Source organism: Colossoma macropomum, unplaced genomic scaffold (genome assembly GCF_904425465.1).
Source record: "Colossoma macropomum unplaced genomic scaffold, Colossoma_macropomum, whole genome shotgun sequence".
Taxonomy (NCBI): domain Eukaryota; kingdom Metazoa; phylum Chordata; class Actinopteri; order Characiformes; family Serrasalmidae; genus Colossoma; species Colossoma macropomum.
This window is the reverse complement of record NW_023494793.1, coordinates 19,135,038-19,161,897: the sequence shown is the minus strand read 5'-3', so window position 1 is coordinate 19,161,897 and position 26,860 is coordinate 19,135,038. Positions and strand designations below refer to the sequence as shown.

The window sequence follows — 26,860 nt, the reverse complement described above, 5'->3', positions numbered from 1 at the left end:
ATGCTGGAAAAAAAAAAACAAAACAAAATGTGCCATAATATTGGCATATGCTACATTTTAGGTTTTTTATATTTTGTTTGTTAAACTCTGCAGATAAGCAGTAACTGTATGTTAAAATGTGCCGAGGTGTGTTCCCTGTAGTGGATGTGTTGACTTACTTTCACTTATAAAATCCCCAAAACATGTAATTTGACCAGCAGTGCCAAAAGACCATGTTACCCATTGGTCTGATATATAATAGTAATGATGAGATCAATGTAACATATCGTTTCAGGAGCAGCCAAGAGTCCATCAGAGTAAACGTTCATATAATGCACGTTTGTGACTTTGAAATGCTCTGTAGTTGTTGTTATACCTCTTCATCAGACAAACTGGTAATCCTGTTTAAAGCACTGCTCAGTGTTTTATGGACTGTGTTGGACTGTTATTTCATGGGTCATTTAAAATTAATGATCACTTCAAAAAGTGAATTTATATAGTTGCCTAATAATAAAGATTTTCCACTGCTACTTTTGTTGATGATTAATCATAATTGCAGTACAGCAGTTGACATTATTTCTTGAGTAACGAGTAACTGAGTAAACTTTAAATGGACTATTTAAACACCGTTGTTCAGGAGGGTTTCATGTAGGTTGTTTAAATATATTTAAATGTCCTGGAAGGCAATCAGAGTCTCCACTGCACCCACCACATTTAGATATCTCACAATAATGATAGCGCTTGATGAAGTGTTGTTGCACTGATTACCTGTAATCAGGCCGAGCTTTCCCAATCAGTCAACGACCTCCCATCCCACCTCTCACTTTCTGGCAATTAGAGGAAGTGAAAAATATAACTCTGCTTGACCGCAGTGCCCTTTCTAGTAAAAGAGATATTCCAGCGTGTTTTTGTTTTCTCAAGACATTTTTTAAAATACTTTGTTTCTGGATAAAATATACATGGGGTGTGAAATAGGTGTGCGTGTGTGTGTGTGTGTGTGGTGGGGGGTCACATTTTATTTGAAGAGTCCCTTATAGATAATCAGCAGATGATTTCATTGCTGTCAAACTGTCTGATGGTTAATCATGTTGATTGACAATGTTAAGGTTAGGTTCAGGGTTAGATGTAATAGAATATATCTTTCAACATAAAGTTTGGTTGCATGTGATATGTAATTATTTCAGTGTTATTTAAAGACAAGGTGAGCATCTACAGTGGGCTCTCCAAATGGAGGGTGTAATTATTTACTTATTTATTTTATTCAATAGTCCCATACACCCTAAAGCAGTATTAACAGTTCAACGTCACTGCCTTGTGCAAATTAGAACTGTTTTTATACACTGACCAAAGATTTTGGTGTGATAGCATTTTGGTTGTACTAGCATCAGTTACCTGTGTTCCTCCACCTCAGAGACTGTACTCAGAGCAGTAAAGTAGTCCCAAGTGAGTTTACCGGTTTTTACCTTAAGATGAAGGTATTACATCCACTGGAGAATACAGCATCACTGCATTAGAAGATCATGACACTACTTTTCCATAGAGACGTACAGAATACATTGTTTTCACATTGCTTGAACTCTTTACTGAAAAAAACAATGCATGAAAATTTGCTTTAAAAATGAAACGCTGGATTCATGTGAGAATTGAACACAATCTGCCTTTAAATGTAATGCAGGCAGAGCTATTGCTTTTCACTGTGCAGTACTCCAAACAATGCTAAATCAGTGTAACAGATCATTTACCTTTCATTTTGGCATGTTATTCTTGTATTACTGTTTAAATGCAGTCTCTTGTGTGCATTGCATTTCACTGTTTTGGATGCATTTCACAAAAGAAGTCAAGCGATGTAAAAACACTGTAATGGGGGTTTTGCTTTTCATTTTGGCACTTACTCTGCACGTCACATATGGAAAAGTAAGGCCATGTGTGCATTATATTTCACAGTTTTCACTGTTATGATTGCATTTTAATGAGGCAAACCGGTGTATATTACTGCACAGTGGAAAGCAGTATGGCTGTACCTTTACTACATTTCAAGGTGGATTGTGTTCAGTTCCGACATCTATTCAACATTTCATTTTTAATGCAAATCTTCATGTATTTGTCATTTATTAGGCCAAACAATGTGAAAACAATATAATTTAAGTTTTTTAATAAGTGGCATGTATTCTGCATGTCACTTATGGGAAAGTAATATCATGTGTGCACTGCATTTCACATCCACATGAATAAAATATTACCTCAATACAACTTCTGCCGAAAGTAAACTCCAGGACAAAACTGTAGTAATATAATGTGTTTTAGTCGTTCGTGAGGAAATGATGAGTTTGAGTGAAGTGAATTAAGTGCTTCACTTTGTTTCAGTGCACAATATTAACATGAAAAACATTTCATATAGACTGGTAATAGAAATTCTTCATTTAGGTTGCATTCACTACAGATTATATCTGAGTCTAATGATTAGAAAGCTCATCACTGTATAAAGTAACCAACACATGCATACAATTAAATGTAAAAAGGAATTAGAATGATAAATGATTATAATTAACTAAATATTTATAGCTAACTCATCTTACCATCGGATAGCCTACTCCATAATGTAGCTCTCAGAGCAGCACTGCTGAAGGGACCCAGTGCACATACGCTTATCTGTTTGCTGAGTACATTAGCCAATCACAGCAGGATATGCTAATTATTAAGCCCTGCATCATCAGACTCTCATAACTGATTGGTAACTACCCTGGTGGCAGATTTCTCCATAAAGAGTAACTGAGGCTTTACTGATGATGCCTGACTGTCTCACTTGCCATAATTGGGGTGGCCAGAAACGTGGCCATGCTTCATTCCAGGCTGACACTGGCCACCCCTGCCCACCCCTTGGCTACGCCTCTGCTGTAGTGATTGTATTTCAATTTGGCACCAATTAATCTCCATGTTTTCTTGCTTGGACCTGCATTTCTGTAAAAGCTCCAGGTGTAAAAAACGCTTTATACAAGTGAACTAACTGGTTTGCGGCCGAGGAGAAGTTCAACAAGATCTAAGACATTATAGAGAGATGACCAGTCAGGGCTGACGTCACCTCAGTGGGCTGTCCCCTTTTGACGCAAATGACCCAAAGTGGTCCAAGCTAAGAAGAGCGCCTTATTGATAACTATGCCATGTGGAGTAATCCGGCGTGTGCGATGGGACACAGCTGGACGTCCAACGCCACTGGACCATGTAGAGTCGAGCAGAGCAGCGCGCGATTCTTATCCCTGAACTGCATCCTGCTCGGCTGCACTTTTTTGGTGGGGGTGCCGAGTAACCTTCTCGTCTGCTGGCTTGTGCTCAGAAACAAAACTTTGCAGACGGCCAACAACGCGCTCTTGGTCAATTTAGCTGCGGGCGACCTGCTGAGATGCTTGGTGGACTCCCCGCTGTTTCTCGCCTCTCTGCTGCTGGGCGCCTCTCCGCTCTGCTCCACGCAGCAGTTCACCTTCGCGCTCTGCAGTTGCGCGCAGCTGCTCGGTTTGGTGGCCATAAGCGTGGAGAGATACCGAGCCATCGCCTTCCCCTTCAGGACGCAGAGGAGGACAGAGCGAACCCGGACCTGGATTCTTCTCGTCTGGGTGGTCTCCTTCTTCATAGCAATTCTCTCCCTCAGTCTGAGCGAAGACCCTCCGTCCTACATGATGTGTCGCAACCTAAACTCACCAAAGCTCCGCACGGACCCGTTTGGCGCGTGCGTCCTGGTCCCTATCTGGACTGTATGTATCGTTATCATAACCTTCCACTATCTTCGCATCTTCATCGTGGTGAGGCGACACGCCAGTAGAGTGTTTGACGTGGGCGTTCAGCCGAGAGCGTCCATCGCGAAACTCCCTTCAGGCTGGCCCAGCCTGGCTGCTTCAGCACCATGGACAGCGCCCGCAGGGCTGCCGGAGTCCAGCGCAGGCGCGGAGGGAGGGTCGCAGTGGGACGAGCCAGACACGCCACCAAGGATAATAGGGGCCGTGTGCGTCCTCACTCCCAAAGCCAAAGAGCTGGGCAAGAAAAGGCTGGAGGGCAAGCTGGCCAAGCGCCTGGGCTACATCATCATAGCGGTCATCCTGTTCTGGCTCCCGCTGGTGCTGATCCTTGTGCTCGACGAGTTTGTAGACTGCACCCAAAGCTGTGTGAGTACCACCACAAATGTGAACTATTTATGCTGTTCAACAGAGGTTATTTTCACAGATTTAATAAAGCTGCTGACCTGCAGGAAAGTAGAGCTCCAGACAGACAGCTTACCACACCCAGCAGATTTACTTTGCTTTGAAGGTGCGGTGTGTAAGATTTAGTGGCATCTAGTGGTGAAGTTGCAGATTGCAACCAACTGAATAACTTTCCCTCACCCCTCCCTTTCTAAGTGTGTAGTAGAACCTATGGTGGCCGTCAGGTTTTCTGCCATTGCCTGCCCCAAATTTGTTTTGCTTTTTCAGGTTTTTCACTTTTAAGTAAAGAGGATTCACATGTTGCTTTTTCTTGCGCTGTATAATAAGTCCTCCATTTGTCAAAACTTGGGTTTTCAATCTTCTCACAGCATAAAATAGCTGGCCAGCACTGACAGCCGCTTCAACGTAAAAAAAAACACAAAAGGTGCTTTCTAGAGCCAGTGTTTGGTTGGTCTGTTCTGGGCTACTGTAGAAATATGGTGGTCTCTGTTGGAAGAGTACCTCCTCCCTGTGTAGATATGAAAGGATCATTCTAAGCTAATGAAAATACAATGATTTGTAGTTACAGGTAATTATACACTAACAAAAACATGGTTTTGTAACTATATTCCATTTCTGCTAATAGATCCCCCTAAACCTTACACACTGCACCTTTAAGACATGTTGCAAGATGTTAATTGTCTGGTCTACAGCAGTGCTTCTCAATCTAGGTCTAGGACACATTGTAGGACCAGAGCACTGGGAAACACTCTCTTAAACCGATTCTCAGTCCTGGTCCTGGTGTTTCACTGTCTGGTTGTGGTGTTCCCCCTGCTCAAACCATAGTTCACCTCAGGAAGGGCTTAATCAGTTCATTAGTTAGAATCAGGTGTGCGTGCAGCAGGAGAAACTCTAAAATATTAAGAGCAGTGGCACTGCAGGACCAGGATTGGGAACTACTACTATGAAATAAATAATAAACTGGTGGCACATCTTAGAAAAACCTTAAAACCTGTTAACTCCTTTGTTGTCATTGTTGTCTTGAAATAACATACAGCATCACTGATGCAATGCACCAAAAGCTATTTGAGCACTAATAGCACCCCCTTGTGGGGAATCTTCATACTGAGCGAGTACATTATTAAGTTAGTTCCTAACAAATGAAAATAAAGAAAAAAACTGGGATGGAAAAACATAGTGAAGCTTTTCAAGAGTTTCTGGTATTTAAAAAGCACTGAGAATAAACGATGTTGACTTATACCGGTATGCGTCTGATTTCAATGGAGGGAGTGGTGATGGGGGATGTGCAGAGAAGTGCTAAGGGGGCCACTAATCATAATTCACAACCCCACTGCCTTAATGAGTTAATCTGCAACATCACATAACAAGGACATTGTACGTGCAGGTTAGCAAGAGCTGCAGATGAAGCCAGCAAAGTGGTCAAGGTTCTGATAAGACGTGGTCTTCATTTGTTAAGTGGAAGGGAAGAGTGAGGGAGGAGCTGAGGGGTGGATTGTTGAGAAGTAGCACTTAATGTGGATTTAATTAAACGTATGAGGGCTGAAGTTTGTAGGTTTGAGCTCCTGTATTCTCTTCTTGCCTCTTTCCTACAGTGCGATGTTTTAACGATGTATGTCTATGTGGATGTAGGGTGGGCTGCTGGGTGGTCTGTACTCCTCTGCCTCGGTGGTGTCATGTGTTCCCGCTGCTGTGGATCCGCTCATTTACACACTTCTGCAGCGCCACTTCCGCACACATCTGCACAAACTCTTCAGCACCAAACCGCACTGCTGAGCACTGACTGCACAGTCGACCTCTGACACACTCACAGACTGACAGCTGACTGAAGGAATGTTCTCTCACTTTTCACAACCTTGCAGCTGACTGGAGGATTGTTCTCCCACCCTTTACAAACTGACAGCTGATTGGAGGATCATTCTTTATTATAACTTTATTTGATCTGAATTTATATGAAATGGTGACTCTGTTCATTTACTTGCTTTAAACTCTATATTCTGTCATTGACATCAGTAATGTGAAGTCTACCCCTTTCTTCTTTTTGCTTCTTTATACTTGTAATGTATTCTGAAAATTTTGGCTCCCAATTTTTTATTAGGTGTTACATCTCTTTATATTCTTATTTCCTTTTCTCCTTGTTCTTCAGTTAATACTATGACCAATATATTGCTGTTGTCAGAACAAAACCTCGTATCTCCAAAATTGTAACTTTACAGGAAAAGGAAAAAACCTTCTTTACTTTTAATGTAAGTCAATGGAACCAGACTTTTTGACAAGTCATTTTGGACCGTTTCTTTTGGTCCATTCATCATGAAATTCACACACAATGTAAAGGATAACAGTCATTTCCAAATATGTCAAAAACTAAAAAATGACAAACATGGAGATAGGAGGTTTTGTTCTGATAGCAGCAATATAAAGATTTGGCATTACATAACATTTAGGACAATTAAAAAGTAACCTGGAATGTTTTCTTTAACATTAGTACTGAAAGAAAATATTTAAGTCTACATTGTGATGTACTGGTTTGAATTACACTCAAACGTTTTCACACACTGCGCTTTATAGTTTTGCCAGTGTTCTGGTTTAAGTTTGGGTTAGAAATGTTATTTTTTATACCATGATGGAGAAAGAAAAGAGAAATTCTATTTAAATACTGTTTTTACACTAAATCAATGTAAATATATCACTTGAAGATGACTAGTAAAGTCTCTAAAATATTTTGAAGTTCACCCATTAAACTCTTTTGTATCTTTGCTGATGCTAAAGGTTTAGATCTGAGGTTATTAAGAGATTATTCCAAAACCGAATCTGGATCTAAAGTGCTGGGATATGATAAGAAATTAAAAAAAAAGTTTCAATAAAATACCAACTGAAATGAAATGTTTGAGTAACTTGTCATGTTTTGGTTGTTCCACTCGAAGTAACCAGAAATAACACTTTGAACCAGAAACCAGAAGTAACACTCAGAAATAACCAGCAGTTATTCGAAGAGAGAATGGTGCTGAAAGTCTGTAGCTGCAGAAAGAAGAGCACATTTTGAGTCTTTGGCAGCTGTTCCCACTTTTACATTTATCAGTGATTAAAGAGAAAAAAGCTTCTGCTATAAATTCACCAAATCTTGAACATTAGATGTCCTGTTGTGAGTTTTTCATTGTTGATTTCACATGTCTGGTTCTCCATTACTAGCCCACTATAATGTTTGAAAGGTCTATAGAAAGTCTATGTTACATTGTTGCTTGTAAAATAGGAATTCCTAGGTTGCAAACTTAAGCTGTGACTTCTGAACTGGTCACAGAAGCCACTGCATGGTGGTGAAGAAAACATGAAACAAAATATTAAAAGTCAATAAACTATAAAAAGCACATTGCATTAGGTATTGAGCTAAATAATGCAAACAAAGATGGGTAACCAATAACCAACAGTGCTGCTCGGAATACTGGATGCACAATGGTTGTTTTAGGTTGAATAACACTCACAAACATCTGACAGGGTTTTCTTTAGTAAAGGCAATAGGTGCATGTAGAACAATGTTCTATACTATTTGAATCTCTAAATGGTCCTCACGTTTTAAAAATAGTTGCGCTATTGTTACATTTTGTACTATATAGAACCCTTTCTTAATGTACAGTGTCTTGCAAAAGTCAGGGACCAAACTTCATTGATTTAATGACCAGTCAAACGACCATTAAGTACAAGTTATTCATTTTTCAGGAGATGCTTCTGAGGACACTGAATATAAGAGAATCCTCTTGCATAAGGAAGGGGAAACGCAAAGGAAAGTAAGTATAAAAACAGGAGTTTCCACAACTGGATTAAAAAAGGATTGAAAGTTGTAAAGAAAATGGGACTCCTAACAACCATGCAAGACTTGGTAGACCACCAAAACTGTCCCCATCAGATAAACAGAACTTAAAGCATGTAATTAAAACTCTACGTCTTGTGGTATTTATCTTCTAATTTCACACTTTTCATTTTCTTCTGATTCTAAATAAATACTAATGATTTCTTGTATAACTATTTTTATCACCTGTCTGTAAAGCACTTTGAGCTGCCACCATTATTATTATTATTATTATTATTAACTTTGAGAGAGAGGAGAAAATCAAGCTCCACTCTTGATTCAAATCTGAAAAAATCCACAGGTGTTTCTGTCCATCTGTGAGAAGACAACTCAACACTATGGGTCTGAAAGGATGTGTCCAGTCCAGACCTCAACATCATTGAATGTGTTTAGGATATTTGGACTGTGAGAAGCAGAAAATGCAACCAACTTCTGAGACTGAACTTTAGGAGTGTGGAAAATATCTCTGCAAGTAGAATGGAAGCTGTTCTAAAGGTAAAGGTAGACACTTTATACTGAAAAAACTGATATTGTTTTAGTTGGAAAATGAAAAACTATTTAATGTTTTGATTGCAAATGAAATAAATGAAAGGTGGCCTCGGACTTTTTCACATTGCTGTATATTCTAGATAATTAAGCACAAATACTCTTTTACACCTACGTAAAGTGGTCCTTTTCTGATACAGTGACACATTTTGGACTTCCTGATTGATCCAGAAACTGTGTGAGTTATTCATACTTTAGTTTTGATGAACCAGTGAAGATTTCCGGATGCATGATTGTTTGAAGTGAAGCTGTTTCTAAGTAAGAACGCTGATTTCTGAAGACTAAAGAATTGCACACACAGCAAATGAGTTTGTGACAGTTACAGATAATTTATCAGGCGCTTCACAGTTGTGACAAGACAAAATCCTAAATTATACTCAACATCTGACAGAGAAGGCAAAGAAGTAGGGTCAACGGAACCATGTCATAATCCCATACAAACAAAAGCAAAAATAGAGAGAGCACAATAAAAACAGAGACAATGAAGAGAAGGGAAAGCGACAGCTGGGAGGCAGACAGACGAATACAAATCTTAACTTTGGAACATGAGTGGAACAACAAACCCTTTTGGTCACTTGAAGGGAGTGTACTTACACTTCAACACAGCAGAACTGGAGTATTTAACTGCCTCTGTCAGACAAGGGATTATGGTAATAACCAATTTCTAGCCCTATTTCCTCTCAACTGCTTAAAACATTTGTTTTTCACAGATTCACAATGACTCCTCATAGATTTGAACTATTTTCTCGCAGTTAGATTATCAGAATTAGCAAAGTTTGAGTTTTATTAAAAAAACTATTTCCAAAAATCACACAAAACCACACTCTTAAAAATAAAGGTTCCTAAATGGTTCTCTACAGCTCTATAAGAAACCCATAACTGGTGTAGAACCTTTCCATTATATGAAGGTTCTTTCAACTTTAAAAAGGTTCTTAACACTCACACATCTCAACTACAAAAGTGGTCCTGTAAAGGAATGTCTTTCACAGCATCAGTCCAAAGAACTCTTTTTTTGGCACCTTAATTTTTAAGAGTGCATGTTATCTGATATTCACACTCCATCAATGAGCATATAGACGAACCAGAATAAACCTGCTCTCTCTGACCAGAAGGATATGTATTCTATTATTGAAGGCGAGACACTACAGGTGAAAGGGTTTTTTTTTAAACAAAAGATATTACCATGAATTTTGGCCAGCTGATTACTAATCTTTTCCTAAGTATTATTTAAATTGGAAGATTTGCAAAAAATACTAGGCATGCAAATGAGACATTATCTACTTTAAATATGCATCCATTTGCATATTTAAAAAAGAAGGCTTTAGATGAGGTTAGAATTAAAATATTTCATTGAGAAGATGCGCTCCAGAGAAAAGATTTCCCTGAACAGATTACTGAAATCTTATTGTCCTATTGTTTATAATCAAGAAAGAGCTACTGTAACATTTTTCATTTTTTTTGTAGTACAAAATCTAAAATATAATTAACTATGAGCGATATTTTCAGAAATCCTCCTGTTATATCTTTGAGAATAAGGTTTGGAATGAACATGTATAATTTCATGAATGCAGGTTTATAAGAAGCTGAGATTTTCGGTTCTGAATGTAAAGAGAAACTGAGTTTACCCAGTGAGATCTCAGAAAACATACAGCATTTGTGTCAATAATGTCATTAGTACAAAGGAAACAGACATATTTGGATATTCTAGTTAGATTCTACAGGAAACAAGCTTTTCAGTGACATATAACAGAGCGTGATTGTGGTAAGTGTGGACAGAGCTAAGCCTTCATTAAAGTTCTTTTGGGAAAATAAAGTTGGACGTGAGTGACATGAATTCACTAAACATGTTTTTGTAACGCTTTCTTTTACAGTCCCTTAAGTTCAAAGTATTAATTAAGAAAGTGTGATGCACAAATGCTACAGTACTAAACTCTTATAATAGATGGTTCTTTAAGGGTTGCTTACTAAAGACCCATACTTAAATGGTTCTTTACATGGTGAAATGGTTCTTTACAATGATGTAGAATGTGTTGTGCACTTCTGGGCAAAAACATGGGCCATGCCCAAAATATAATGGCTGGTCAGAGTCCAGATGTACACCCTATAGAGAATATTTGGTCTCACATTAAACACAAAGTAGCTTGGCAATGTTTTTTCAATGTTTTTCAATGCCGAGTGGAAAAATACTGACTCTCAAACATTGACATTTAGAGTATGTTTGTGCTGACCACCTTATTACTTTAAATAATTAGGAGATATTTTACTATGTCCTTTATCAGTTCAACAGCAAGAACCTGTCATTTCAGTGTAATTTAGTTAGACTTGGCACTTATAGTCATCATTTTACCCAATTTAAACTACTCAGTACTTTGGAGATTGTACCTCACAATTAATACCTTGAACCTTTCAGTGTAGTTAAGTTAAAACTGATGTAGAACTTACCATCATCATCCAAAATAATTATCTAATACTTTGGAATTTGTACCTAATATTTAAATGGTTAATATCTAGAACTTGGGAGACTGCAAAAGAAAACCCACGTTTAGAATTTTTATGATTACAGTTTAAGTAAAGAAATGTTATAGATTATCCAAAAAATCATTATTTTTACCTGTAGTATCTTGCCTTAAGTGATAATGAATTTACTGCTTAGAGTGGAGAGAGCAAATTAAGTGTTTATACACCAAAGAACCTACAAACCGTATTATACAGCTGCCTGCAAATATCTTTAACAAATGCTTTATTTCCGTATGTGTAACTGAACACTAGTGGTAAGAGCTCAGCACACAGACAGGGTGTCAAATGGGAAGTCATGAACCTTTTATCTTCGAGATTTTCTTTATAAAAGACAGCAAAGTGAATCATTTGGTAATGAGTTGCATGGACACCCTGATATTCCTCTACTAAGAGCTAATAATGTGCTTTTTCCCCATAATACTGATAACATTAGGTGTCTGATATAATATACACAATATTACAGCCTAACACTTTGAAGCTGTGTTATAAGAGATGTTCAACTTTTTAATACATCTTCTAACCAATGCAATAATTCAAGCGGAATAACTATATATGTCTAAATGAATGACCACAAACCTCATTTATTCAAATCAAACATCTAAACATGTACTAAATGGTGATGAATGCTTGAAAATGAGAAATGTTAAGTACTGAATAGGAAAATACTTCCCTCTATAATGCTCTCACATGATTCGGCTTAAACTGGATTTGGTGTAGACCTCAAAGAGAATAGAAGATGAAATCTCAAAGCGCTTGGATACTGACCACTCATCCAGGCCTTTCCCTCTCCCGAGCACCTGCTGAAAGGTAAGACACACTCTGCTGGTCAAGTTAAGGACAAATCCACATTAGTGCCTTTCTGCAGTCTGGTACAGTAAGACATTATAAGTCTCATTAGTTAGACACAGGGAACCAGTGGTCTTGGGTCAATGACAGTCCTGAAGTAAAAACCCTTCCTCAGTGTGCTGGTGTTTCTACTATACCGTCACTGTCAGGAGAAAACAATGTACCTTCAAAACAGCCGCCTTCCAAAAATGAAACAGTCTTTTACACAGTTTGGTAATTTCAAGGTGTTTAGGATTGACTTTTTAACTTCCACACCTGTACAGTGCTCAGTGGCATAAAGAGGAATGTCTACTTCTGTATTTTGAAAAGAAAAAGAAATAATGAACAAAAAATGAATAATTTTCTTATAGCAAAAAGCAGGACTTTTTATCAGGACCTTAATGTTTATATTACAAACCTCAACACCAAAAAAAGTTGGCACAGTATGTGAAAGGCAAATAAAAACACAAAGCAGTGATTAGTGACTCCATATAGATCTGTATTTAAATGAAAACAGTGCCAAGACAGGATGCTCACAACACATTCCAAAAACTTGGGACAGGGCAATTTAAAACTGGGAACATGTGAAGTGTTCAAAAAAACATCTTAAGCATGTGACGCTATCATGCTTGGCTATATAATAAGCACCCAAGAAAAGCCTAGTCCTTAATGAATCCTTTATTAAATCAAAAAATGCCTCAGCGAATAATCCAACAGTTTAAGAACAACATTCTTCAACAAGCTTTCACAAAGATTCAATCCCTCAGGCAACACTGCATTAAGAACCGGCATGCGCCTGTGATGGATATCACTACATGGGACTTTGACAAATGGTTGTCAGTGAACATGGTTTGTTGTTTTTCCATAAATGCAAGTTAAATCTGTGCTATTCACAGTGAAAGCCATTTGTCAACAATGTACAGAAACGCTGCCGACTTCTCTGGGCTCAAACTCATCTGAAAAGGACTGATGCACAGCAGACAACCTTTCAGATTGCTTATGGTAATAATGGTTTTTGTGGTCTCTAGACCAAATAAGAAAAGTTCAGTTTTGCAGCTTGTCTAATGGAAGAATGTCAAAAAATGCACTAGACACTAGATCAATTAGTCTTCAACAATTATTAAGTATTGTAAAGTGATGTAACACAGTTGTAAACATGCTCCTGTCCCAACTTCTTTGGAATGTGTTGCGGGCATCTAACTTGCAATAATCTTATATCTAAATATAAATAATAATAAAAAAAAACAATAAAGTTCATAATTTAAGATATGAAATATGTTTTTGTGCAGTTTTAAATTTAATACAGGTCAAAAACAATTTACTAATCACTATATCCTATATTTAATAGGATTTCCCACACTGTCCCAGCTTTTTCTGAAATTAAGGTTTGTATTTACCACCTTTTGTATGCATATGTGCCACCTTCTCACAAGCCTGGGTGGAAAAACATAAACATTGACTAGAAATTAGGTCTCAAAGATACCTCAGACATCACAGTACAAGATGCCTCAGACAAATGAACAATCCTTTTGAACACTTTAAATAACACCACGTTCGAAGCATTTGAGTTTAAGAGTATGAAACATTAAACATGAACCAGATCAGTGGTTCCCCCCCTAAACTGTCAACACATACGCATACACAGTCTTATTGGCAAAGCCATCTTATTGGCAAAGAAACAGAAACAGAAAAAGGGAGCAACAAAAAAGAGATCTGACTGGTCCATGGGAGTGTCAGGCAAACTCACTCTGGCTTCTGCCATCACCATGGCAACAAATGACTCACGGCTGAGTTCGTTAGCGACAGTCTGTGTTCAGAGGAGAAAAAAATCAACGCTGAAGGGCGACAAACACCAAAAGTTTCTATGCAAGTAGAATACACACACACACTTAACAAGGTTTACTTTTTTCAATAAAATGTTCACTGAGCAGGAAAGAAACCAACATTGAGGACCAAAACAACTATCGAAAGCGTGGTTTCGGTGACACGAGGGGACGGGCAGCACTGGACCACAGTGAGAGAGGCAAAGGGCGGCAGCTGCACTGGTTTTTTTGCCAAACAATGGCCAAATATTACAAAAGATCCTATTAACAATATTCACAAATAAACCAAGGCTTAATACATATCCTACTCGCAAATTCTCAGCAAATGCCTTGTGCTTATAGTCACAGATAGTGTGAATACTTCATATTTCATATTTCTTCTTTTTTTTTTGGTTCAGTTATACAAGGTGATTACTGACAATTCGCAGATTAACACTGTATCACTGTAATGTCCGCCCAACATCTTGGACCCAAAGAAGAATACAGTTTCCCAAGAGGAGAGAGGGGAAGTGGATTAGAGAAGAGGAAAAAAAAAAAGCTCCTTCCCCCAAGAGAGGCACATACTGTGTGAAAGGCTCCAGGCTGACGCACGCTGAGAGCTTACGGGGATATGACTCACACACACACACACACACACACACACACACACACACGGACACACACTCACACACAGAAAGGTCCTAAACACATCACACTACTCTATATCTCTCTTAAACTCACACAAAAAATGTAAAAACTTTTACGTTTTGTCACACTAACCCTATTTTTGTTTTTATTGTCTTTTTAGAGCTTAGCTGAATTAAGTGAAATAATCACAAGATGTGAAGGATTTGGAAAGGCTGCATATGATGTCCTTGTAACTGCTAACTGATATATAGATGATAGCAACAACAACACAAATGGATAAATAAAAAAAAACACCTTAAAATAGTATCCTCAAAATGAATCAGATCTTCTTAGTTGAAAACGACATCTTAAATCTTCCTGCCAGACAATAATCAATCACAGGTGATCTAATTAGGGCCGCATTCACAAAGACATTCTAGTATCGGTCAAAAACGCACCTCTTGCCATTGATTTCAGTGAGAAAAATGCATTGCAATCAATAAAAATGTAATCTGATGTAATCATGCGTCTGTCAGTAGGAGACTGTCTGAGGTGGAGCTTCCTTCAGTCAGGTCACTGGTGAGAAAGATGGAGAAGAGATGTATCGCTAGGCATTAGCATGCATCTTGGGTGATACACTAGTAAGTGGACAGTGCTAAGTACAGGTGAGAATGGAGTCCAATGTGTCTTGGACATGCGTTGTGGTCTGATGACTCAAACCACCTTCAGAGGCGGTCAGAAAGGCATGTGACCAGGACTGTCTCTAAGGGGAAGGGGGGTTGGGGGAGGCCCTGCCACTATGAGGGGCCCAAGAGTACAAGTTTAACACTCTTTAAATATAAAATATTAGGCTTGTACAAATTGGTATTGTAGATTAGAGTGTATACTGTTGCATGACAATGACATTGTAGTAGCCTGGATTATTGGTTATTATATATACTTGTCAGTCAGTTTGCACAGCCATGAGTTTTTACTAAATTTAACAGCCTGGCATAATTATGATGCCCGCTGTTTCTAAATGTACCTGGAGGCACATATTTGAGCTAGTTAGCTAATACTGTTTGTAGATTAACATCGCTAATCAGCTCAATTAGTCCAAATGGTTGAATTGGTTAGAGAGGTTAAGTAGAAAGGCTGGAGTTTACAGTATGTTGAGAAGACTGTTTCCAAGTCTGTTTGGATGGCACTGAACACTTGGCAGTACATACAGAGGTGAACCATTTCACAGGATTTTAGCAGACTGTTTAGCAGAATTTCTCATGGTTCATGGTTCTCAGATATTTTTTGTCTGATAAATGCAGCGAGAGACAGACGTACTAAATGTGCATGACACCCTTCCTCCTGTCATGAAACCTGGTCTTAAGTGGTGAATGGAGATGCATTCAAGACCCAAAGAAACACCAGGAGCAAACAGCCACTGTCCATTTGTGATCAGATCACTTGAGATGGATGCTAATGCCAGCACTGAACAAAACCAAGATCTACAAGGCCAGCTCACTGTGGACCTTATCTTTTTACTTTCTCCCGTGAAGAATCCACAGATACCAGAATGTCCTTGTGAAAGCAGCCTAACAAGCAACCTGCACTGGTTTAAAAAAGGAGAATAAGACACAATACAAGACAATAACAAAACAAAAGAAAAAGTGCTTGATGCAGAGTAACTCTTGACATCCTCATCTAATCAACCTCGAGATGGATTGATTCTTATGGCTCTTCTGCTCTCATAATCTCTCTCTCACACAAACAGACACATGCTTTCTTCCACCGTTCTCATTCACCCCACTTTGTTGTTGGTTGTTCAGTCTGAGTCAGAGTCAGTGCTGTCTTTCTGCCACTAGGGGGCAGGCTACTCCACAGTTTTCTCATCCTGAGTGCTCCTCCCCTTTCTCTGTTCTGCCTTTCGATTGGTTCTCTGGCCTTGTCCATCACAGCGCCGAGACCTTCACCACACCAGCACTGGAGTTGGAGGGAGGGTTGGAGGGGGCCTCGGGGCTGCTGGGGGAGTTGTTAGTAGGTGGGGTGGGGATGCTGATGATCGCCGTGGTAACTTGACTGCTGCTCTTACAGTTCAGACCTGCCGATTCATCTGGCATCATGTTGAGACTGGAACGACTGTGGAGAGAAAGAGAGCTTGTCTTCATTGTCTTGTATATTGGGTAACTTCTATTGTCTTCAATAGAACACAAAGTACCAGTCAAAAGTCAAAAACACCAATTCACAAAACAAAACTATGTCATATTTTAGATGATTTAAAATAGCATTTTGGCCTTAATGCAGCTTTGCACACAACACTGCATTTTCTCAAGCGGCATCATGAGGAGCATCTCTGCATGCTTTTCATGCAGGCATGAACTTCTATATATGCTCAGCAGTGACTTCTGAAAGTTTTACTCATTGGGAGGTCATTTATAAAATCATTTTACTAAGGCTAGCAAATGACTGAAATAATTAATCGCGATTAATCACATTCATTTGTATAGTTAACAATGACTAATTGCATTTAATCGCTTCATCAGAATGTGATTTATTACTTTCAATAATTTAATAACATTATTTTCAGGAGTGAGTGCACATTTCACATGAACTCCTCTGTTTTTATCAAGAGAGCCATCGTGGAACTTGCAATTTGAATGCTCTATCTGAAGAGAGGAATACTGGCTCGAAGGATCAAACTAGGAAAATGTTTTAACAGAGTTTAAAAATGACTAGCATTAATAATTTATCACATTAATGCATTATTAATTTGTTAATTTTGACACCAAGTTTTACATTTTAAATGTAAAGAGATGAAAATGTTCTGAAAAATATACATTTAATCAGGAGTGTCCAAACTTTTGAGTGAATGTCTGTATGCGTGTGGGCACTACCTGGTGTTGAGGGTCTGCTGCTCTCCGCACTGGATATGTATTGCGCTGAGCTCCTGCAGGTTGTGTTTGTGTGGGTGTGTGTGAGAGTGTGTGTGTGCTGCATTAGGGGGCTGACTGCTCTTCTTTGCTCTTCGCGAGCAGCAGGTCCCTGTGATGCCCTCTCGGCTGGAGAGAGAGGGGCTCCGTGAGGGAAAACTCTGCAGACCACTCTCCAGATAACTCTGCTCGAACAGCTGCTCATCCACAAACTCATGGTTCTACAAACAGAGAGAGAGAAAGTGAGGGGGAAAAGTGAGTGGCAAACAGCTTCACTTCTCTGTATGCTTAATGGTTGGATGGATCAGGGGAAACACTTTGGATGAATAACATGCTTTTTCAGCACTGAGAAATCTAAGTAAAGAAAAAACAAAAACAAAACAAAACAAAACAAACAACAACTTTTCTCAGTAACAATTTCTTGACAGGTGCACATCCTTTCAGACCCATAGCATTGAGACAGAAACACCTGTGGATATTTTCAGATCTGCAGCAAGTGGAGCTTGATTTTCTCCTCTCTCTCAAAGATGAAAGCTTTAAGTGCTGTTTATGTGATGGGGACAGTTTTGGTCTACCAGGTCTTGCATGGTTGTTAGGAGTCCCATTTTATTTGTATATAAACTTCTGTTTTTATACTTACTTTCCTTTGACTTTGATCTTCCTTATGCAAGTGGATTATCTTATATCTGATTTTTCAGAAAGATCTCTTGAAAAATGAAGAACTTTAAGTACTTAATAACTGGAAATTAATTGAAGAAAGGGTGGTCTCTGATCATCATGATCAATACGTCCCCTTTAGGATTATACAATATAGTTTTTAATTATAATTACAATATTAACCTTTGCAATACTGTTATTGCAGAAGGCTAGAATATGTTAAGGTAACTAATAATGTTTATACTGTGTGCTGTGAGTAAATTATTTGGCCAAAATAACGCAAGCCAATCACTGACCATGTCGCATTACTGATTCACCAATGTGATTTCTATATATTGCAAGGCACAATAATAATACTTGGCAATATAATTGCATACTATTATCTTGTCCACACTGTGCAGCCCTGTAATCCCTGTGCCTGCTCATAGCCCCTATATGACTTGCTTCACTGCACTAGAATATCATTCATATACTATACTGTGACTTTTCCAGTGGCAGATTGAACTCTTGCACTCCCCTCAAATATGTGAAGAAGCAAATTGGGTGCTTATGTAAACATGAAAACTGGGAAAGCACATTATGCAAGAGCAATAATTCCATACAGACTGAGTGGCATTCCATCATGACGAGGAGCAGGAGGAGTTCTGTTATTCCACTCTGTTAAATCACTCAGTGAGCAATTCCATGTCCCATATATCTGTACTCATAATGGATAGCTATATTCCATATCTCTATTTATAATGCATGGTCACTGTACTGCATGCCACGATGGACAATCTAATCTGTATTCGCATCAGCAGAGTAAAAATATCACATGTGGAGGGAGAAAGCACACTGTTCAATGTACATCTGCATGATGTGTGCAAGAGTTAATGCACGTAAGAGTCGAAGATGGCATGTTTATCTGTGAAGTGTAAAGCCTCAAATGTTTGCATATCCATTTTCTATGTTGCATAAAGTGTGTTTGTTTTAGTAGAATGTAAGGAGACGAAATGTCCACATCGTGTAGGAAAACCAGAGCAAAGCAGTATGTGCACCATGTGCCTCATTTTATATGCATGTATAGCTATTCATTTTTCATTTTCTGAGGACATAAAATATGAAAGAATCCACTTGGATAAAAAAGGGGTAAGACAAAGGACAATACATGAAAAAAAACATGATTAGTTAAAAAAAAATGATTTGGGTTCACAGATTAAGACATAATTAAAAGACTCCTAGCAGCTGTGCAAGACCCGGTAGACCACCAAAACTATCACCATCAGATAAAGAGTACTTCAAGCTTTCATCTTTGAGAGGGAGGAGAAAATCAAGCTCCACTCTTGCTTCAGATCTGAAAAATCAACAAGTATTTCTGTCCAGAGACAAGGCAACTGTAATAAAGGCAAATGGTGTTTATATGTACATTGAGTGAGCGTATGATTACATTTAGAGATGAAATGTCAGCCAGTAAAAGGTACCATTTTTGGCAGAAAACAAAGACTAAATAAGCCTACCACAAGATGTCAAAATCTAAGACTACACAAATCATCCTAATATTAATAAAAATGAGAAATAGTGATTAAAATGCTGTTTTTTTCCCATTGCTGACCTACTTACACAGGTTCAAACCTTTGAAGCAACAGCAGATCAACGCTAAAAATTCTAGAACTGTGTGGAACTATTTCAGTTTCTATGAGGTACAGTTTACAAGCATTTTGACATCACTGTTCATGTTGAGTATCAAGAGGAGGTATAACACCCAAGAACTTCAAGAGAAGCCTGTTTTGAGAAGGTGAACATGTGCATATGTGTGTGTATTTCTGACCGTGGTTTTCTCCAGGCAGTGCAGTAGGTGGTGGTGTTGGCTCTCTATTAGTGAAGTCGTTTTATTCAGATGCCGCTCTTCACCTGTGGAGCCCTGCAACAGAGTGAATGCACACACGCATTGCAAAGAGAGGGGAAAGTGGGGAAAAACACAGAGGAAAGGAAACAGAAACATAAAATACAGGTTAATTACTACATCATTCAAAAATGATCACGTGTTAGACACATAGACAGAAGAAAGATTGACAGACTGAGAGAGAGAGAGAGAGAGAGAGACAGAGAGACAGAGAAAGATGTGTGTATGTATTTTCTGTCTCAGTACCTGATCTGAGAGTTTCATCCTGTAAGGTAGTTGCTGTAGTTGTGGGGTGGGAGAGGGAGACAAAAACATGGAGAGAGAGGTTTACTGCTTTTGGAAGGCCTGGCTCCTTCCAGGAATACTATTATGTAACACTGAGGTCCCGGCAGTGCAGTTATACACGTGACAGGACTGAGAGCAAACAGGCCGCGGAACAGTGTGTGAGTTTAAACACGCACCGGGCCTTCAACAGGCAGCAACAGAGGCAGTAAATTAGACCACTGTTTGACATTAACGCTCAGCTGAGCTATTGCACTTCATTTGGCCTTCAAAACACACCGGAGCGCTTGCTAATGCCACACCGGCTGTACACATCTACAGGCCGGTGAGTTACTGCACGGGGTACGGGCTCTGAGCCCTGTGGTCACAAATATACACACACAACCCTGTGCTCTCTTCCATTTCCATACCGCCTCGGCTTCAACTGAGAACGTACCAAAATAACAGCAGTGAGTCAGTGAGCCGTGAGTGGGCAGAGAGACGGGGGGAATAGAGAGGGAGAGAGAGAGACGGTAGCTAGCTGAGCAGTACAGGTGGGCTGGTGTACAGGTGTGTGTCATGAGCACAAAACACTCTATACACTCACATTTAATAATCTGGTTCAAGTACTGTGAATACTAATACAGGCACTAGCTTTTAGCCATTAACCCCTTAAACTGTTGGCCTATTATCTAGTTATTAATCATAAGAGTAATTATAAATTAAATTACTCAGTATCATAACCTGCAATATCTGTGAATCTGCAATGTATTTAGTTTTTTACAGTAATAATCCCATAACCATTAACTGTAATTGGCAGTAATAGTAGTCCTGTTTGAAACAGCCTCAAGATAAGGTATTAACAAAACTTAGAAACAGATACAGCCATGCACCGTTTTTGTTACTGTTATTGAGTGTGGCCCATGTAAAGTATGCATACTTCAATTGCTTAGATGTAAACAAGGTCATTTAGAGTGTTTTGATGTGACAAGGTTCATTGTAGAGAAATCTACCGACTCTTATTACAGTGGTGGTGATAGGAACCTGGGGTTGCAATTTCTACAATGCAAATTATTTACTACTACAAATTTTATTTTCTACTCAAAAGGACCAAAGAACCTACACTTTTCTTGCTAATATTGTTAAAACAGTGGTAAACTGAAAATGTGTCTTTAGGTCCTATTGCGCCCTGAAGGTATCTCCCCACCATGTATGTAATACAATTTAAACTTCAAAATCATAACTCAAATGATCCTAAAACAATGTCATCATGTAATGTATTTGTTTTTTTATTTACATATTTACCTGTTTTTTATTTACCTAACTGAAGTAGCTTTTAGAGGCATTATATGTTTCAGATGTCCTGTTCCTGTCACCAGTGCTGTGAACATTTCTGACTTGTTAAATTTCTGTAGAGTGGCACATGTCACATTGAAACAATCTAAATGACTTCAGTGACATCTTCAAGGACAATTTAATAATACAGTACATTGGAAAAGGCCTAATACAATCCAAATCCTAATACAAACACAATCCAATTGCTCAAATATATCAAATCATGTTTACTGGATGGGAGCACAAGCTCTTCTCTGGTCACATTTGGCTTTTTGCCTTTATTAGTGTGCTGAGCTACTAAATAATAAGTCCTCATCACTTCCCCTTTTAGGTTGTGGCCATCATATTTTTTTTCTGAAGATTGTACGGCTTACTCTTGTTTTTAAAATTTCTTTTGGATCCCTGATATGAGCTTTGCTTTGTATCTGGATGTTGCTTTAGCCTGGTTGGCTTCATGGTCTAGTTTGCTAGCATTATGAAGCAGATAACACATTTTGATCAATTGTCACTGTTTTCAATAAAACCAAACTCATTGTAGTTGTGGTACTTTTTAAAACTGGTTGACTTGGTTCTTATATTGGCTTCAAAAAAGTGGAAGTAGAGTGACAGCAGAGTACCTTTGGATACTTTGGATGTAAAATGTGGTACAATTGATCATCGGTGTCACCTCACGTAAAAAAATAATAGTCGTGGCTTCCTTGGTTATAGGTCATGGAATTTTGGGGGTCTGTGGACCACTCTTTAAGAGTCACTGATTTAAGTGCCAGTGCCTGGATTATTCTGGTTATTGTGTCCGGATTATTCTATAGTGCAGACCCGTCAATTACAGAATCTGTAAAACAAATCGAGCTCAAATAATGCTTAATATGTAAGGTCCATATTTAAGAGAGTGAGAAATGGAAGTTTGGACCCCTGCTGGCTCTTTATAGGAAACTTTAGGTGCTCCAACCATGGAAGTTGGGCAGTCAGGCCGATCCACGGTTGGTAGTGCAGTATGCACACAGCACTCTTGCAGCAAGAACAACACAAAAATCACATACATTGCATTGCAGAAGGTGCCACCACTTTTGGCTCGATACCCTGAAATCCTTATTATTCTAGTGGGCAGAATCAGAGCGTGAGAGATAGCCAAACAGGCAGAAAATAGAGAGATAAAGAGAGCACTTTTGATAAAGGAGGCTAACCCTATCAGTAAGGGTCCTTCATTAATTCAGCTTTTAATTCACATTGTTGTTTGTGTCAGACTTCAGGTCTGACTTCATTAGCCTCTGATTAAAACAGCAGAGGAAGGAGGGATGCAGTGGGAGGAGGAGGAGAAGAAAGAGGGAGGGAAAGATAAGAATGAGAGGGCATTCATTAAAATGAGTCATTTGTTTTAAAAGACACCCCCTTATCCTCAGCCTCTTGTGCACAATTCCATGTTAAAACTACTGGTATCTGGGTTTTGCATTTACAGTGCTCGGTTCATTCTGCAGTTCGCAGCCTTCATTACCAAAAGCAGCCAGCGAGCATAGACACTTCAGTTTTAATGAAGCCTCTGACACGTTCTACACTCTCTCGCCCTCTCTCACAGTCTCTCTGCCTTGCTCTCTCTGTTCATTTCTGAGTAAGAACATGCTGAAAGCTGTGTGCAGACCCATGTGGAGAGCTGGCGTCTGCTTACATGCTCTGTGGATAGTTATCTTCTCCCTTTTCATGTTTTACACACCGACTGATTTAGATTCTGTAAATTCAGAGAATCGATGCGCCCTACTTCCAGGAAATGCTGTAATGGGCTAAAGGTTAAGCCTCAGACTGAAACACACACATACGCCACATCTCTGTCATGCGAGGCTACTCTTAGCTTTTCTCTTACTGCTTCCATCCTCTGTGATATTTTTGAAGAGCTATCTTTCTATTCAGAGTCATCCACCCGTTCGTTCATCCATCCAGCCGTCCGTGTCTGGGGTCAGTAAGCATTTGAAGAATGTTTGCTTTCTGATGTGTATGAGGAGTGCATGTATGTACGCATGTCTGAGAGAGAGAGAGAGAGAGTGGAGGTTCTTACCGTTAGCTCCAGGGCTTGGTTCAGCATGCCATTGCGTTTGCTGTGCAGGAAGGCGTTGGAGCTGCCTGTCTTAGAGATTCGCATTCTGGCCAGTCGAGCTTTCTGTAGACAGAAAGAGGAAACTTTCTCTGAGCTTCATGTTTTTTTTTCCCTTTTTTAAATAATGCATTTTCAGTTTTATATATTTTAAGAACAAGGGTTAATCACAATACCAAAATAAACATGAAGTTCCCACCCTTCCTAATTCCACCTCCCACACCCCACCCTCCATTACCCTACCCTCCCTAGCCCTACCTTTCCTTGGTCATCACACCCACAGTACAGGAATAAAGGGAGACAGAAGAGAAAGGAGACTCGGGAAGAAAAAAAGAGGTTTAAGGTCCCTTTAATGCTGCCTTCAAGAAGTGAAGTAGTGTCGGAAATATCATATTTATGAGATGAGCATATATGAACGGCACCACAATGTCACATGTACTAGTGCAAAATTTAGATTTTTCAGTGAGCCCAGAGTTTCCAAGTTGGGGGCATGTCAGCAAAAAAGCAACAGCAGCAACTGATAAACTGGTTGTATTTCAGTTATTCTACAGCCACACATGAACACTGCAGGCTAAAATCATTCACACGCATGAAGATACAGACATAAGCATCAGTTATGTGATGCTTCTAGCTGGGTAAAAGTGTCCTCTGCTTTTTATTGCAGTAACACAAAATAAACAGACTTTCTTTAATGAAAAACAAACGTAACCTAAAAACATTATTTTCAGTGTATCTATCTTGTTTCCAACCAAAACCACTTGAACACAAATGCAAATTTCTAATTCAAAAGAATGATCTCTTTAGCTGTGACCACGCTGGTCATGATAACTTGTACAGGATACGAGAAGGAGGACAGCAATTGAGAGGATCGACAAATTACAATCATGGGGTCAGAATGTGAGTTGGGAAAGCCAATTTTTTCTTTAAGTTGGTTAAATGATGCAAAGCTCTCCTCCATGTATAAATCTTCAATGCACCACAAGCCTCTTTACCTCCATATTGAAAATGCCCCATTTAGCTGGGAGGGCAAAAATAAATAATTATAAAGCCCTGGAGTATGTATTGAGGTTGTTGGTGCTTTAGTGAAGCATTTAATCTGGTTCAGAATTCTGAGCGAATTTTTAACTCTGATGTTATTTTTTATCATTGCTCTGGTGAGTTCAACTTTTGAAAATAATAAAACCACAAGAGAAGGATTTGGGGCACCTTTTTTCTGGGGATCCACTTTGCCAAAAAGAAAGCGCCCTATCATTTGCAACCCAGAAATATTGCATAAACAAAGGTAAACCTAAGCCTCCCACAGTAATAGGTTTTTGTAAGTGAGCCTTAGAGATGTGGGGTTTTTCTCCAAATGCTTGAAGAAAGAAGTCGGCAAATAGAAGGGAAGGGTTTGAAAAACTGATCACAGATAAAGGAAGCAGTTTCAACTTTTCAATGTCTGCCCTGACCCTGTCAAACATATTTTCAAAATTTGGCCAATTTGTAAGTTGGCATTTTTGAAATCTGACAGCCGAGATACATATATGTTCACTGACCAGTTTAAAAGGTAGGGAGGCTTGGTGCAACCGTCTAAGCGTTGGCCCTATCATCAGGAGATTGCGAGTTCGATCCCTGGTGATGCTACAGCCATCTGTAGCTGGGAGTCCAAGAGAGCACAATTGGCCTTGTTCTCTCTGGGTGGGTATGATGGCCCCTCCCTCTGCCCCCCATCACTTAACGTGATGCTAGTCAGCGCAGGCGTCTGTTAGCTGACGTAACAGATCTGGTGGTTGGCGCTTTCCTCCGAGCGCGTTCAGCTGTCCAATGACGTTGCGTGAGCGGCAGTTCGAAAAGAAGCGGTGGCTCGTTTCACGGGTCTCGGAGGAAGCCTGTGTTAGCCTTCGCCCTCCTAGCGTTGATGGTATCGTGTGACTGGGGGAGTCCTAACTAGCTGGTGGAATTGGTGACGACTAAATTGGGGAGAAAATTGGGTTAAAATCCAAAAAAATATTTAAAAAAATAAATAAAAAGGTAGGGAGGCTAAAAAGTTAGGATCTTTTTTTTGGGTAATGAGCATAAATTCATTTTTATTCCAATGAGATGTACACTAAGTATGTCTATATAGTTTAAAAGGTTGGGGACAGAGGTGACAAGGTCAGAGAAGCACGACAATCAGCTATATATAAAATGTTCTTTGTTTTCTTATGATATCACTTTAGCTCAGAGACTTGGGCCCAATCTCATTTCACCCCTTGCCCCTACTACTTAATGTTTAGCCCTCCATTTGCAGGTTTACTCGTAGGGGTAGGGTATCTCGATTTTTGTTGAGATAGAGGGCTAGGGCAAAGTGTTAAGGCTACATGGCCCTCCAAACAGAGGTTTTTCAGGGGCACACTCCAAACGGAGTGTCATGAGAAAAAAAGAAAAACTGGCAAGATGGCTGCACAAGTGACCAACCAAACCCACAAATGTGAGTATTTTCTCTGATAAAAAATACAATAGCCATTGTATTGTCTTAGTTTAATGTCGTTTTAATGTATTATGGTCCTTTTCTTCACAAGAAGCACAGAAAATTGCTAATAGCATGCTAATGTCTTGGTAGCTAGCTAGGTGTCTGGACACTTGTCAAAATATACGTCAACCCATTTAGTACTGTTTTATTAATCTGGTCTGAAAGCCATTTGACACAAATTTGGCTGCTACACGAGTGGAACTCATTTCAGAGGAGGGGAAGAATAAAGGACAGTGAAGAAGACAGCAGGAGTCTGGACAATGCTAGCTAGCTACTACAAGTAATGAACAAAGTTTTCCTGAGTAGAATTTGCTTTCTCATAGTTAGAAAGATTGCCTCGTTCATGCTTGTGATTTATCTCATTTTTAATTCATCAGAGCTGTGTTTCCCAAAAGGATCTTAAATGATTCTTAAATGGTAGAGCGAGCATCACACTGAACACTTTCTCTACCAGCTAAGATGATATTATTACTACGATGGGAAACTGAGCACAGGTGAATACTTAAAAAATATTTTAAGAAGAGACCATGCAAGAACAATGAGAGACTCATAGTTCACATGTATGCAAATTCATGATCAGCAAAGCTATTCCTCTTTGCTCTCAATTTCTTCATGCTTTGTGGTCACTGAGCTATCTCAAACCTTACTGGAATACAGCCAGAAGAAATGGGTATATAATAGAGATGTGTATTTTTATCATTTCGGCAGAGGTTATTTGAGCAAAAGATGTTTTAGTCTTGTCTTTGTGTTGTAGCCGTGCCTTTGTTTTGCCATGAGTTTAAGCCCATTTGCCAGTGATTATAGCCTCTCCTGTCAGTCATAAAACACTGTTTTCCCCAGCCAGAGTGCATACAGAACATATACAGTTTTCACACTTCTAATAGGCTGTAGTGTGACCTGCCAGAGCCAGAAATCTCAGGA

General features: G+C 39.1%; 2 protein-coding genes across 2 annotated transcripts in view; one reads left to right on the top strand and one right to left on the bottom strand.

The window, feature by feature from the left end:
• Positions 1-3,137: 3,137 nt before the first annotated feature.
• On the top strand, positions 3,138-5,942 carry LOC118814062 (D(4) dopamine receptor-like). The gene is made up of 2 exons (XM_036579726.1): positions 3,138-4,133; positions 5,799-5,942. The coding sequence occupies exons 1-2, from the start codon at positions 3,138-3,140 to the stop codon at positions 5,940-5,942; spliced, it is 1,140 nt and encodes a 379-aa protein (XP_036435619.1).
• A 9,435-nt stretch (positions 5,943-15,377) lies between these two features.
• The window catches only part of kcnd3 (potassium voltage-gated channel, Shal-related subfamily, member 3), a 165,823-nt gene continuing 154,340 nt past the window's right edge, over positions 15,378-26,860 (bottom strand). The window contains 5 exon segments of the mRNA XM_036578721.1: positions 15,378-16,439; positions 17,195-17,451; positions 19,695-19,787; positions 20,016-20,048; positions 23,413-23,514. Coding sequence (XP_036434614.1) covers positions 16,253-16,439; positions 17,195-17,451; positions 19,695-19,787; positions 20,016-20,048; positions 23,413-23,514 — 672 coding nt within the window. The 3' untranslated portion in view covers positions 15,378-16,252.